This window comes from Vanacampus margaritifer, chromosome 9, assembly GCF_051991255.1.
Source record: "Vanacampus margaritifer isolate UIUO_Vmar chromosome 9, RoL_Vmar_1.0, whole genome shotgun sequence".
Classification (NCBI taxonomy): domain Eukaryota; kingdom Metazoa; phylum Chordata; class Actinopteri; order Syngnathiformes; family Syngnathidae; genus Vanacampus; species Vanacampus margaritifer.
The window spans coordinates 19,770,753-19,786,510 of record NC_135440.1 but is presented as its reverse complement, the minus strand read 5'-3'; the positions used below and the strand labels follow the sequence as shown (position 1 = coordinate 19,786,510).

The window sequence follows — 15,758 nt, the reverse complement described above, 5'->3', positions numbered from 1 at the left end:
GCAGGCTACAATTACAGGAACCGGAGACTTGTTATAAATGAACATAGTTCTTGGGCGGCCTGAAGCGACACATAAATAGTAAAATGAGGAGAGGGCAAAGGTGACTCACCTCCTCACAGAACTTCATGTCCACCGATTTGCCATCGCTGCGAACGCAATCCAGCATGCGCGTCTTGATTCCCTGCCCGCACACGGCGTTTGCACTCAGCTGACACGTGCTCCAATCTGACATGAAAACATAAATGAATACTTTTTAATAGCTGCAGCAACAAAATTGCTTTGGTCTTGCACAGTCATCTGTTGCTAGGCAGATTTCATGTCTCATGAGTTCGTAAAAAAAAAAGTAAATCAAGGCTCAATCCCAATTTTTCTAAATGTTGTTTCTAAAGTTGACTGATATTTTTAAATTGTTTAAAAAAAAGTTTCCTACATGTAAGGTGCATGGTGCAACTAAATAAAATGGAGGGTTTCACACAACTGTGTGGTAGATCCCCAGAATAACTGGCTTCTCTCCGAAATCTCAATGTGGCTGTTTTTAAATGTTTCACATGCACGCCACTTTGCATAAAAAAAATTAAAAAAATCGGGGAGGCCACCGCGCTGACGAAAACAACTGCGTCTGTTTTTAGCTACAGTCAATCCATTTATGCACTCAACAACACAAGCAGTGTGTGTGTGTTGGTGTGTATATCCATGTGTGCATGTGTTCCTGCTGAGAGGTGAGGTGCACTACTCTGGGGACGGAAAAGGAATAAGAACACGAGATGAGAAGGTGTAGCTTGGATATTTTCCACCGTGGCTTTGATTCAATGATGCGCTTGGCTGGAATGAAACATTATATGTGGAAGGTGGGGTTTGCGTGTGGGTGTGTGAGGCAGAGAACAATGTCCATGTAAGCAACATGATTTTGCAAACCTCATACCGAACAATTTTTCACCTGCAGCATACTTGCAAATAAAAGACCAGAACAGATTCTGAATGAAGCTATGCAGTTGTCCTAATTAGTCAGTTGTCATAATTGACACTTTTTTTCCTGCTAAAAAGTAAAAACGTAAAAAAAAGTATTAGCTTGTTAACTCATTCACTCGCCATTTTCACTGAAGCAACCCACTTCGCTCCCTGCTGGTTTACTGGATTTTGACTCATTTTCAAGTTCCACAGAATATTGTGTTCTATTGCTATAAAAACATGGAGCCTACCAAAAAAAAGATTAGTCTCTTTTTTCATCAGGAAAAGAAAAGGATATTTGTATCTACTGTATTTCTGTTTCCGTTTTGCAGTAATTAGCATTAGAATATAGCTAAGTTTCATCATTATATACATTCCTGTTGAAAACACTGTCAAAAAGAGCTTGTAGTAACATGCCCCTGGCTGATCGCTTATTCTCTGCTGGCCGTTTTTTTGTCATAACTATCATTGCTTTAAGCCATCTCTTCTGCATCAAAGCCTTCTTTCTGTATGCTCTTGTGTAAAAAAAAAACAATGTATAAATACATTTTTGGGAGTGAAGGACAAAGAAAAAACATATTTACACATTTTTGGGTTTGAATGAGTTACCCAAAATTAACACACAAAAAAATCTAAGATAAAGTCAGTCTCTGGGTAAAGTCATATTGCCATCCACACAAAAATCTAAATGTGCACGTTTGTCTGCTCCAATGTACTTATATAAGCAAATAAATGCTATGCTGCTAGTAGCTAAAGATGCTAACACTATGCTACTAAGGCAGGGCTTACCTGTGATGTTGTAGAAGTAGTTGAAGCAGTTGAGGTTCAGGCTGCAGGGTTCTTCTTCGGTGGTGTCGGGACAAAGTCTTCCCGCACTAGGCGATCGTAACGTGTACGCAGCACGAATGCGACCGTTGCTTCTGGTGCAAGGCTGAAACCCGACAAGAAGCCAACGTTTACTTCTTTTTCTAAGCATGCTTGTGGTTTGATTCTTCTAGAATTCTAGCACAAACGCTGACAAATATGTGAAAACTGGGCAGCTGACCAACTCACCAAGAATTTTACCAGAGGTGGCAAATCCAGGTCCGGAAAGTAAAAATCCTGCCACAGTCTGCCTTTAGCCCCTGATGTTTCGCTAGCTAACTAGATCCCTAGCAGGTAAATGAGCACCATGGGAGCTAGCTAGCTAACTAGCTGGCTACAACCCTCTGAATTTTACTAATCAAATGACCCTCCAACTAACCAATTCATCAACTAACTTATTAGCCAACCAACTAACCAACCAAACAATTGGCCAACTAACAATTTACCAACCCAGTAACCGATTGCCCAACTAACTTAGTAATCAACTTACTGCTGCTTCACCACATCCCACTGTTCACTCTTCAGACTTTTTTCCCAGGTTAACCTGCTGTCACAAAATGGCTCCCCCCCCCCCCCCCACGTTCATCTTTCTGGGAATGTTTCTTCATCAAAATATGAAAAGCCGACGCATTTCTTCTTTTTTTGCTCTTGACTCATGAGCCCTGCGGTCCAATTAGGCGTCGTGAATTGGGGAAGTGCGTTAACGCCACGGAGCGTCGCCTCCACCTGGGAATTGTTCCCATATCCAACGAGGACGCTTACGGGAACGACGAGTGGAAAAGATGAGAGCCAAAATGGTTGCAAACTTTCAAGGGTGATGAAGGCATCTGAGGGCAAGATTCATATTGATTCAAAGTATTATAACACAAGTCTGGGGAAGGAAGCAGAAGTTTCCTCCATCTCTTTGTGGAATGTTCCTCCAGAAATTTTCAGCTGTGCAGGAACCAATTTAATGACTATACAGTAATAGCAAACAAAACCTTTAACTAAGCTTATATAACCTTTAGTTGGATAATTACTTGGTTAGTTTGTTATTTAGTCAGGTTGTTGTTATTAGGTTTGTTGACCAATTGGTTAGTGGGTCAATCTGTCAGTCAGATTTGATCGGTTGTCAGTTGTTTAGTAAGTTAGCTGATTATTTGATCAGTTGGCCAGTAGGGATGTAACGATATCCAAACATCACGATACGATAAATATCATGATATGAACCTCACAATATGATAATTAGCACGATATTGTGGGGAGGTTGTCAATAAAAACTCATTATATTGTAAAAAAAAAAAATAAATACACTATTTTAAAAAAAGCCTCATATTTTGTTTTTGTACATTATCACAGGAGTGACGGAGAAATAGGCATTGCCATTTCATTGTCATGTGCTCCTACTGGCTCAACGGTGCAAAGCATCATGGTCTATGTAGTTCACAAGGTTCTGTTTGGCTGAAGCGGGCCAAAAACAATATATTTTTTGACAGAGATGTTGAAAAATATTTATATTATTTGCTAGTATGACTGACATATAGGAGTAATAACCACCGCAGTGAACTAGACATTCCTAATTAAAATTAAAGTGCAGTAAAGCACTAACCACCAGAGGGTGCTAGAACTGCACAAATGGAATTCAACCTCGCCTTTTTTAACGGATGTGCTGCTTTTAATATCGTGACGACGACGATATTGTGGCACTTTAATATCACGATATCACAATAGTGCCGTAATCGTTACATTCCTATTGGCCAGTAGGTTGGTCAGTTGGTTGGTAACTTAGGTGAGTGAGTGAGTGAGTGAGTGAGTGAGTGAGTGAGTGAGTGAGTGAGTGAGTGAGTGAGTGAGTTAGTTAGTTAGCTAGCTAGTTAGGTACGTAGCTAGCTAGCTAGTTGTGTTAGATGGTTGGTTGTTTGCTCAGTTAATTGGTCGGTTAGTTAATTATTTGGCAGGTTGGTTGGTTACTTGGTAAGTCAGTCAGTTACTTACGTATTAAGTCATTTTTGGGGGCTATTCAATTAGTGGATTTATTGGTCAGTTGGTTAGCCTAGTGTGGGCCTACTTTGTATGTAAACTAGTGTCCCTTACAGGGCATTATCATATGAATTTTTTTCTTAAATCAAAGGAGTCGTTTACTTCTTCTGATTTATTTTAAGGATTAAGTGTTAAGACTTTTTGAGGATCTGCAGACACTTTGTACTCAGGGACGCTGTAGTTATTAATACGGTTACATTAACACAGCGATGTGGATTTTTGTGTAGTGTGTGTTTAGTTTCCAGTGCGGTGTGTCATCAATCACCTCGCCTCCCCAGATGAGAACACCATCAAGTGTGTGTATGTGTGATGTATCAAGCACTTTTCCCGCAACATCTCAGTGCACACGTCTCTTCTAAAAAATAAGTCACTCTTGACAAACACAGCCTCCCAGTAAATATTAGTGACATTAGGAGAGCTTTTGTGTGTTCTCACCAGGCTGCAGCGGGTCCATGGACCCCAGTCGTTGAGGACGCAGTCTTCGGGGCAGGGCAGCCGGCTTTCTCGGGCCCCCAGGGGCATCTCCTCGGGGTCGCAAAGGTAGTCCTCCACCGCCTCCGAGGGCCCGTCGATGGTGTTGAGCATGCACCTGTCCACAGCGAGAGCTCAATTAGGAGACACCGTTGGTGCTACACAAATAGTTAGGTAGACTGGTTAGTGAGTTGGTCATTTAGCGAGTTGTTGGTCATTAGTTAGTTAGGTTCAGTATTAGACATTGTGTTCTCCAGAGAGAACACTAGCGGTTGCATAGGAGATTAAATTGAGTTGTGGATCGTGTCCTTTTGAACTTTAATATTTTTTTTGCGGTAGGCTAGGTTAGTTACATGGTTAGTTTGTTCTTTAGCTAGTTGTTCTGAAGGCTGGTCAGTTACTTAGTTAGCTGCTTGGTTCCTTGGTTTGTGAGTTGGTTAGATAGTTGGTCAGGCGGGGAAGTCAGTTGGCAACTGTTTAGTTAGTTGGTAAGTTATTGAGTTAGTTTGTTAGTAAGTAGTTAGTGAGTCAGTAATTTGATTAGTTACTCGGATAGTGCAGATTAGTTAGTTAGTTAGTTAGTTAGTTAGTTTTTGTGTTGGTCAATTGTTGGTTGGGTTAGTTGGATGATTGGTTTGGCAATTGTCGAGTTGTTTATCTTAATAGGTGGCAGTCGGTTGTTTGGTTAGTCAGTTATTTAGTTAATTGTTTGTTTGGCTGGTTAATTAATCGATCAGTTGTTTGGTCCGCCGGTTGGTTAATTGGTGGTTTGTCAGGTGGTTCATTTGTTTTATTATATTAGTCAGTTGGTTAGATTATCAATTAAATATATTTGTTAGTTGAATGGTTGACTGGTTGGTTAGTCAGTTAGTTGTTTAGCTAGATGGTTGGTAAAAAACATACGGATATAAAAAATATATTTAAAAAAAAAGAAAAAGAAAACTTTTTCCCTAGAGTTTTAAACTTTATAACAGGGCACTTTCATCGGCATCTAAACAGCAAGGTTGAACTGATAAATGATTTCCAAGGTTGTCAGGTAAACGCAAAATGCATACAAACAGGAAACTTTATTAGAATATAAGGTAAAAGGCAAATCTAAACATGCGCGTAGACATTCACTTTATTACACAATAATAATACCGTGAAATACAGTATGTGATGCCTACCGCACTTTTCTGGTCTGCACGCCTTCCCCACAATTCTCCCGCAGGTCCACGTTGCTGACCTTCCACACACTCCAGGGCTCGGCCACCCACACGTACTGATTACAGTCACTCTGGCACGGCACAACCTCGTACACCTGAAGATCCGACGGGTAGCTTAATACCTTTTTTGATTGACACCGTCACTGAGTTATCAATAAACAATAGCGTGGTAAAAGCAGAACGAGAAGAGCCGAGCTTATATGTTGGAGGTGAGGAAAATACAGTAGTAGTTACCTGAGCCTGCAGCAGTCGGCGTGGTCCAGAAGTCCAGAGCAGGATTAAAAGGAGATACAAGGATTAATGAGCAAAATGTTTGTACAGAGAACACAGCATCATTAATTTAACAAGGCACAGGATTTCATCAGAACACACGCACACTAAGATGCTGCATATTTTCACAACCACGTAATCCATTCCGTAATACACACACATTCATACATACATATTTATACAGTAGGTACACATTCACACACACACATACATTACTTAAGTCATAGGTCATTATGTCATAATGTCTGTATCTGTGTGGACAAGCACCCGGAGGAGGTTAATTTCAACCATTTATGTATGAAAAGTGCTTCATGAATAAAGCTTGATGATTAAACTGTCCATAATATGCACACACACACGCACACACACACACACACACACACACACACACACACACACACACACACACACACACACACACACACACACACACACAGAGGAATTTGTGGTGCAATTTGTGGTGGAGTGAGAGCATGAGGGCGACACTGTGGGCCTTTAACATTAACATTAGCATTAACATTAAGAGTGTGAAAGGTGGACACTTTCAGCACAGTCGCCGCTCAGCAAAAAATTGTGCAGGAGCTGCAATAACCACAGGAAGCTTCAGCTGGTAACTCATTAATAATCAACTCCTCTCTCTGCACCACTCGCATCGTCACGCTGTCATAAAAAAAAGAAAAAGAAAAAAAAAAAGCGCTCCGCTGCTCATCGGGGGCGAGGCCATTATTTTTGGAATAATTTGAAAAAAACAATGAAACCTCAAATGGGGTTTTACATTATACAGTCGAGTTAGGATTTTTAATTTGCACGCTTTCACTGTCACATGACATCGAGTCACAACATGACAGAGAGAAAAAACAAAGGTCTACTGGAAGAGATGCAGTGTAATATCAGCAAGAAGAAGAGGCAAAGAAGGTGCCCAACTAAACTCCAATAATAGTAACAGCATGGTCACGGATTGACTCAAATGGGTGAAGTCCCAAATGAAAAATCGCAAGCAGGTTCCGCACCTGGTTGACGTGGTCCAGTTTGGGACAGGGTCTTCCCCCGTTGTAGGGTTTTTCCCGAAGCCACTTGGAACGCACTTTGACACCGCTGCCGCACGACTTACTGCAGCGCGACCAATTGGACCACTCGCTCAGCTTGCAGTCGGACGGGCAGGGGATGATGCACGCCTCCTCGATGTAACCTGCCGGGACAAAGTGCAAACGTCATGACTCTTGATGTTTTTTGTTTTGTTTTGGGGAGCTTGAGCCTCTGCGATGACTACTCATTAGGAGGCTGAGTAATTAAAGACACTCAGTCGCTGAGCTGTGTAATCAACTGTTGCTACAGTTGAACATTCATTTATTAGAAATCGACTGGAGGCACCAAACATCGCAGCAGCACTGGAAACCCTTCCAGAAAAGGCATAAAAGATTCACCAATTGTGATGTTAATGTGTTTTATCCTCACAGATCCACCAAAAAAAAAATCGCCATGGATGTGTCTTTGATGGGTAAACATCCTCACTGATCATCGCTGACAGCAAAAAAAAAAAAAAAAAAAAGGTCAGCACAAATGTGTCTTTGGGATGTTTAACGTCCTCAAAGATCAACATGGATAGCAATGAAAATAATTTGACACTGATGTGTCTTTGATGCCTTTAACGTCCTCACAGGTCACTGTAGATAGCAATGAAAAAGATCACCACAGATGTGTCTTTGACACTTTTAACATCTTCCCACATCACCGTAGAGAGAATGATTCACCATGGACGTGTCTTTGATGCGTTCAGTTGGATCACAATCAACCAAAAATATCACTATATATATCACTATATATATATATATATATATATATATATATATATATATATATATATATAAACATTTTTAATGTCCTCACAAATCGTCATAGATTGCAATGGTAAAGATACGCCACAGGCGTGTCTTTGATGTATTTAACATCCTCACAGATCAACATGGATAGCAATGAAAAGAATTTGCCACTGATGTGTTTTTGATGCCTTTAACGTCCTCACAGGTCACTGTAGATAGCAATGAAAAAGATCACCACGGATGTGTCTTTGACACGTTTAACATCTTCCCACATCACCGTAGAGAGAATGATTCACCATGGCCACGCGTCTTTGATGCGTTTAACATCCTTATACATCGTCATGGAGTAAGCTGAGCACACACTGCCACAAACAACAATGGAAAAGATCCCCACTTGTGTGTCTTTGATGCGAGTAATCTGCTGTTTTATTGTGCTCAATTTAATATTTTATCAGCACATCTAGAAAATGCTTTGGTGATTGACTTGTGGGTCTGGGATGTCTCCCCCCGCGACAAACGGGGGCTGACTGTGTGCACGGAACCCAATCTTTTAACGTGACTTCCTGCAAAGAAACTCATCAGGGGTCTGATTTGAGCGGAACACGAGGATGAACGTGGAAACATGCAGATGTGTTCTCGGCGGGGGTTTGGTGGCGCAGTTTCCTGCACATGAGCATCTTGGCCTTCTTTTCACGCCTGTGCTACCTCTTTCTTCTTCTTATGTATTCCAAGCCCACAACTCCAGCAGAGTGTGCATTTGCGAAGTAAGGCGTGCGCAATCGTAAATCAGGTGTCTCATCTGCATACCGTATATACAGTCTCCAGGGCCAACCACCTGTTGGGAGCATTAAATCTCCCGCCTCACGGTGACTCACCTCCACTCAAGGGCGCAGAGGAAGACACCCGGTAGAGCGCGACAAGCGAATAAGTCACATTTTATTGCGAGGCGAGGCTATGAAAATTTGAATTTGCTTTTAGAATTCCTCATTCGTGTTCAAAATGGTTAAACGGGGAGTGCTGACTGAAATTGTAAGAGTCTAAATGAAGGCATTTCTGGGCTTTGAGACAAATAGGTGGCGGCGATGGGCTAATAAATTAGTTGAAGTGCTAAACATCTGAACTCCCTCACGCCCAGCTATTTTCAAAGCAAACTTCCTCATATTGTCAGTTGTTTTAGAGCATTTGGACTGAGAGAGACTGAGAGAAAGAATAGACTCTCTAGCTAGCTTTTATTTATTTATTTAGTTATTTTGTAATGAGTAATCAGCAGCAGAAATCGATTTGGTTTCTTACCAAAAAGTGGAGATAACAAGTCACAAGCAGAATAGTGACCTTTAAGTATGAACCAGCAAAAATAAGATTAAGAAAATAAAATCTTTTTAAACAAGTGGAAAAAGTCATCTTAGCTCCATCTTACTAGCTTGATAGCTGCAACACTCCAGTAAAGGAGGAAGCAGTCAGCCACAAATCCCCTCACAGATTAATTTCCACCTAGCCTCCTAGTCAGCTCATCGTTATTTATTATTATTATTATTTATTTATTTTTTTAATGCATCACACATGGCTCTGAGACTTTTGAAATGCAGCAGTGGAAAGATGATTCATTAGCTTTGATTAAATATCAAACGCCTTTTTCTCTTGTTGGGGTCTCAGCATGACCGCAGACTTTAATTGGTACTGCCGGCGGCGGCATGTCCCGAACATTCTAATCAATGACAGCAAGACACGGCCGTCCGTCCATCCATTCATCTATCTATGTTTACAAATTAAATTAGTTGAACATGATTTTGTGGAGGTGCTCTATTGCTGTTGGTGCACAAAGGTTACTTGATAGCAATATAAGGTGCAATAGCAACTAGCAACTAGACTGCAATTTCTGGAGAAATCTCGTGGGAATGCTGAAAACTGACTGCTAATAGCCGAATGCTAAGATTTAATGCATGTGGAATGCTAATGAAGATAAATGATGTGAACATTACAATTTATTAATTGTAGTAAATAATAATAAAAAAAAAAAAAAAAAAAGCTGAACTGCAACCAGTCTAAGGCGGGATTTGAACCATCTTCTGATTTTCATGGTTTAAAAGTGAACTCAAGAGAACAACGGGGTTTGTGTTTTCATGTGAAGGAGGTAAAGTGAGACTTGTGAGCAAGACACTCCATTTTGCTGCCTCATCAACTCATTGATTTTGCTAATCGAAGGCGGAACAGCAACACATTGTCCTCCCCTGGGTCTGCTGAAAAACATCAGGGTATTGAAAACCTGTGTGTATGCTGGTTAAAACTGAAACTAAATTGGAATAATGAAGATTTGAAACTTGTGCATTCCTCTTTTCTACAAGAACAAAACTGAACATGCATATTTTCTCGAATGACATATACTGAAATCGTTTTTCAACAAATTCAATATTTTTTTCGCCCCGATGTATGTATTTTCGTAAACAACAACAAATATGAGAATTCCACAAACCTGATGAAGTGTTTTCCAAAACATCTCAAACAGTGTTGACTCTTTTGATTGGACTATAAAATGGCACCTTTTGGCCATGCTTTCTTTTTCTATTGTCGGCTAAACAAAAACAACCAAGATAACGGCAATAAAGACTATGATTGGCATCGTGGCTGCAGGCATCGCGTTGAAGAAGAAAGCAATGTTGACGACGAAGGAGAAAGTGACAAATTCATCGAATCCAATTTGGGAGTCTTCAGAAAAATGGATGTACGTTTTGTAAACATCAAAGACGCCATTGTGTGGAACTACGATGTTTTAGGAAACAACAAAGTAGAAGAAAATGTTTTTCCATGAAAATAAATGAATGTATGAAGGACAATTGACCCCTTAATGAATTCAATGTAATTTTTTGTAAACACAGAAGACAATTTAATGTCTTCAATGAACCAAATATATGTTCCATAATCAATCAAATACATCAAAGACAACATGACAAATAATTTTGACTTCAATCAACCAGATGGATGTGATGTTTTGGAAAATATAAAAGGCAATTCTGAGTGTTCCACTAACCCAATGAGGTGTTTGTCTAAAAAGCTTTTGACAATATTTTTTTTTCAATTGAAGGTTAAATGGAACCAAAAAAGATAACAGCAACACAGAGGATGATTGGCATCTTGGCTGCAGGCGTCACGTCAAAAAAAAAGGAAGAAAAAAAGGTCACGTCCCAAAAAAACAATGTCGGTAAAGACAAAGAATAAAGTGAGAGAAATTCAACAATTCCTCGTCTTACAAACGTCTTTTGTTTTTGTTACGTTCATACAATTCAAATGTCGCACACGTTCTGTTTGGTGGCAATTTCCCAACCAGTCGGCGGAATTCTCCGCTTGAACTACTTCCCATCCCAGATAAGAGCTGACAAGTCGGACGGGAAGGACGCAGACGGAGCGCGGCGGAAAAGGAAGCCTGCTAAATTGTCAAACAAAAGTCCTTCGCCTCAGATAAGCTTTCATCGACCTCAAGTTATTCTGACAGTGGCAGCAATAAGATGCAGACAAGATCAAAAAATTGGCTACACAAACAGAAAAGTGCAAATTGATTTGTGACTAAGTGTCGTCATTTTGTGTAAACTTGAAAATATAGCTGTCGATGAACAACATGTATGTTTTCGTAAACAACAAAGATCATTTCAAGTTCTTAAAGAATCAAATGTAAGGTTTCTAATAAAAATACCGTTTAAAAAAATGAATTAAGAAATAATGGCGAATGAAAGAAAAACAGTGACATGTTCAATATTTTTTTGCATTTTATAGAAATTTTTAATTTAATTAAAACTAGTGTTAAATCAATACAACTAATTTAAACTTCATTCTAACTATATTACAATGTATAATAAACACACAAAACAAAATAAATGTAAAAATAGACAAAATGGCAAAATCTGTAATTTAATTACAAATACTGTCAAATAAAAGTAACCTAAAAAAATTGTATTACATTGTTTTTATATCATATACAGATATAGCAATATTTTATTATAATAATATTGTAAAATGTAAAATTTGATTATGCAAATAAAATGCATGAATAAATAATTTTTTTGTGTTACTAAAAGTATTGTAAAATGAAAGTATAATATTCTTAAACTGCATTATGCAAATAAAATAAAATAAAATGTAAAGAAGTTTAAAAAAAAAGAAGGGTAATCATTTTTGTTCCCCAACAAAAAGACACTTTCAACTTGAGAGGAAAACCCAATTTAGTCAGTTATTTTTTTTTTAAAGGTAAATAACCAAATTTAAAAATCTTAGAGCTGATGCTTTTTGTGGGCTTCAAAAAGCTGACGTGTAGCATTCTGTTAACATAATACAGAACGGCCAAAACAAGTGTTCAGACAAACACAAGATATAAGAGTGTGGGTGCAGTAAAGTGTGTCGGTTGCTGATTCCAATTTGTGTGCAACAAAGTGCGTCGGTGGAAAAAGTGCCAGAGACAAAAACACAATCCAAGAAACAAACAAGACAACAATTAGCATTTAACCCGCCATTGCAATGTTTCTAGGGTCAACAATTATGTCTCTATTGTTCATCTTGTGTGTAACCTCCGTGATGTTTGTACGTCTTTTATGTAAATAAAATATATGATAGCTATGAAATGTATGTATATGATATTTATGCTAATTATGTCTACGATGCAGATATATTTATCACCTAATTGATGTCTGTCAATGTGTACAATATAAATGATTTCTTGGATGTCTATGTATGCATGTTTAGAAATATCTGTCTTTAATGCCTTCGATATCAAAATGTCCATTGACAATGTCTTAGATGTCTTTTTTTTTTCTTGGAGAGCCTAGTATTGTTCATTCGGTACTTTTACCGATTTGACATGTCATCATCATTGCTCTCTCTCTTTTTTTTGTATGTGGGTGATTATGTGTATGTGCGTGTGTGCGTGCGTGCGAGTGTGTGTGTGTATTCATTAGTTCACCTAAAACCTATTAAAAAATCCCATACCGTTCACCTAAACCGAACACTTCCAGCCAGAGTCGTGAGGCCGTCAGGAGACCCGAGGAAGGACCAAAGAAAGGAAAGGAAAGTGAAATGCAGCACCGACCAGACACCACCCACCAGGCCACCAACCAGAGTCCTTCACCAACCCCAGAGACATCTAAATTCCAACAAATCAGGGAGACCTCAAGAGAGTCTTCGATGTCTTACCGTGACTGTTGCATCTTGCCGTCTCCACCAGGCGTCCGTCCTGGTCGTAGCAGACCATGGCCTGGTATCGGTAGCCCTGTCCGCACTCCCTGACGTCTCCCGTCACCTTCAGCCCCAAGGCGCTCTCGGCGCGAGCCCCCTCGGGCAGGATGCAGTCGGACCAGTTGCCCACCGGCTGGGCGTTGTACTTGTCGCACGGGCAGTACTGCGTCTCGCTCAGAGGGTACATCTGCGTATTCTTGCACTTGTCCTTCTTCTTGCTTCTTCCTGTGGGGGAGGACATGAGGCGGAGTCGAGTCTATGTCGTCATTTGAATTCTCTCTGGTTTATGTTTAGTTTGACAGTAAACAAAAAAAAAACGAAGAATTTTTTTTTTTTTTTCGGCTTACCGATCAACGCCCTCTTCCGGGTGCGCACCCCCACACAGTCGGCCGAGCAGGACGAGAACTTGGACCAGTTGGTGAGCTGGCAGTCGTCCTGGCAGGGCAGCTGGCAGCGCTGGGTCAGGGCGGGCATGCTGCGGGCCAGCTGCAGACACTCGCCCACGTCCACCTGCGTCCCGTCCAGCTGCCGACACGACACAGCTGGGTGCGCCGCAGGACACAATAATAGGCGGTCAAAGGAGACATTCACATCATATACACATTTACCATAGGGGGGCAATTAGGTCAAAAGGGCTCAGATCAATTTTCAGAAAAACAGTGCAAAAGAGAAAATAGTGTAATATATATATATTATACTCCTCTAGATGGTGCTCTTGGGTTGAATATAAAGACTAGTGTAATGAAAAGTGATTTTAACTCTTTGACTGCCAAAAACGTTAAATAACGTTTAGTAAAATCCTATGGAGGAGTGCCAAAGACGTTAAAAGACGTTTGTTTCAAAACAGAGGTGAAACTAACCATTTTCTATTGTGGATTACTGAAAAACGGAATAAGGTAGAAACAAACTTTTTTTTCTGATGAAAGATGAGAGTCCAATCTTTTTTTTCGTAGTATGTGTGTTTCCATAGTCCAAACACATAATTTTCTATGGACCTTGAAAGATCAGTCAAAATGCTTAAAATCGGCTGGCACCCACGGCATCCCTTTTCTGAAAACGTCTGGCAGTCAAAGAGTTAAGTTTCCACTGCATCTTTAAACCAAGAGTGCCATCAAGAGAAGTCAAAAAATATCAAAAGTGCTGCATGGAGCTTTCATGAAGCTTTCATGAAGCTTCCTTTGTCCATCACTAAAATAGTGTACACAGAAGTACTCCTGTTTTCAGAAACAGCAAAGACATACATAAATATCATAGACACTTCTAGTCTTCAACATGTGTACCGGATTTAATTTTTTTTGCAAAAATCTGACAATTCAGCCCTCCATGAACCAAAAGAACGTTTTTGTAAACATCAAAGATTTAATGTACTTAATGAACCAAGACAAACGACAAATACAAATTTGTTTCAATCAAATGCGTTTTTATAAACATTAAAGACAACTCAGGGTTCAATAAACCTAATGTGTTGTAACATCAAAAACTATTTTATGTCCCTAATTGAACCCAACATGTAACGTGCAAGCTTCAAAGACATTTCAGACTTTTACAAACCTTATGTATAATTTTCATGAACATTAAAGATCAAGTCAACCCCACCCCCCTAACCCCCAAAATTGGTGACAATTATATGTTCTATTGAGCCCCACTAGTCTAAATACGGCACTTTAGTTAACATTGCAGTAGTGGAATATGAGTTAAGCAGCAACATCCAGAAGTTATCAGAAGGCGGCCATTTTGCCACTTGTTGTCAAGTTAAAATGACATCACAGTTGCTTAGGTAACAACCAATCACAGCTTGGCTTCAGAAAACAAATGAGCTGTGATTGGTCGTTGCCTGAGTCCTGAGCAACTGTGATGTCATCTTCAGTTGACAGCAAGTGGCAAAATGGCCGCCCCCTGAGATGGATAAAAACGGCTGGATTTTGCTGCATAACTTATATTCTACAAATGTAATATTAATAGAATGTCATGTTTAAACTAGTGAGGTGACATACAACACATTATTCTCAAGATATTTTTTTTTGTATACATTACAGATTCCAAAGTTCTGAAAATGCATATGAGCTGAGTTTTTCTGTCATAAGGGGATTAAAAAAAACAATCAAGGGCGCATATTCTCAGCCTACACAGCTGCGGCGAGGGCAGCGAGGCCACAAGCGAGGGTTGGAGGACGACTCTGGAGGAGAGAGTTCTACAAGTCCACAAGGTGAGTGAGTGTATAGGACGCCTCAACGGCCGCGGGGCTCGCTCTCGAGTACCCGAGAGAGCCTCTGGACGCCCTCCGCCTCCCAGCAGTCACGGAGGGCAACTTAAAAGTTGATGAAAATAGAGCGCTGGACATACAAAAAGCCCTCCAGTGCCGAGGTGCATTCAATAAAGGCAACTCGTGTTGCGGGGATATTTCGTTGACAGATCAATCTTTAGGCCCATTGGCACCGTGCACGTCTTTTGGAGGTCAGCTTTTATCCTACTCGCCCCCGGAGAGTTTCGTCTCCCGTCCGTTTCAAGGTAACAAGCGCCACACTCTGTGGGACGGACGTCAATCAACTCAAAAGACGGAGAATGCAACCGCCAAAGTGTTGGTTGACTTAAAGAGGAAGTCAACTGCTCCCAAAAACATATAAATACATTCTATATTAAAATATTACCAGTGTTCCAAAGAAGAACTTATAAGTTTTTTTAAAATGTTTTTTTATGCTAAAAGCAATGACAGTTATTACAAAAACGGCCAACAGGTGGCAGCAGAGTATAAGAGATCAACCAGGGCCATGTTGCAAAAAGCTGCTACCCCAGATTTGTGAGTAATGATGAAAGTTAGCTATATTTTAATGCTAATTGCTGCAAAATGGAAAACATACTTTTTTTTTTCCTGATGAAAGAAGACACTCTAATGTTTTGGTAGGTTCCATGATTTTATAGCAATAAAACAATATTCTGTGGGCCT

General features: G+C 40.0%; 1 protein-coding gene across 1 annotated transcript in view; it reads right to left on the bottom strand.

The window, feature by feature from the left end:
• Nucleotides 1–15,758, bottom strand: part of thsd7ab (thrombospondin, type I, domain containing 7Ab) — a 108,136-nt gene that overhangs the window by 18,397 nt on the left and 73,981 nt on the right. The window contains exons 13-20 of the mRNA XM_077575957.1: nt 13,162–13,356; nt 12,773–13,039; nt 6,788–6,966; nt 5,742–5,747; nt 5,469–5,602; nt 4,267–4,420; nt 1,738–1,879; nt 110–225 (exon numbers count right to left, since the gene is read on the bottom strand). Coding sequence (XP_077432083.1) covers nt 110–225; nt 1,738–1,879; nt 4,267–4,420; nt 5,469–5,602; nt 5,742–5,747; nt 6,788–6,966; nt 12,773–13,039; nt 13,162–13,356 — 1,193 coding nt within the window. The remainder of the gene's footprint in view (nt 1–109; nt 226–1,737; nt 1,880–4,266; nt 4,421–5,468; nt 5,603–5,741; nt 5,748–6,787; nt 6,967–12,772; nt 13,040–13,161; nt 13,357–15,758) is intronic.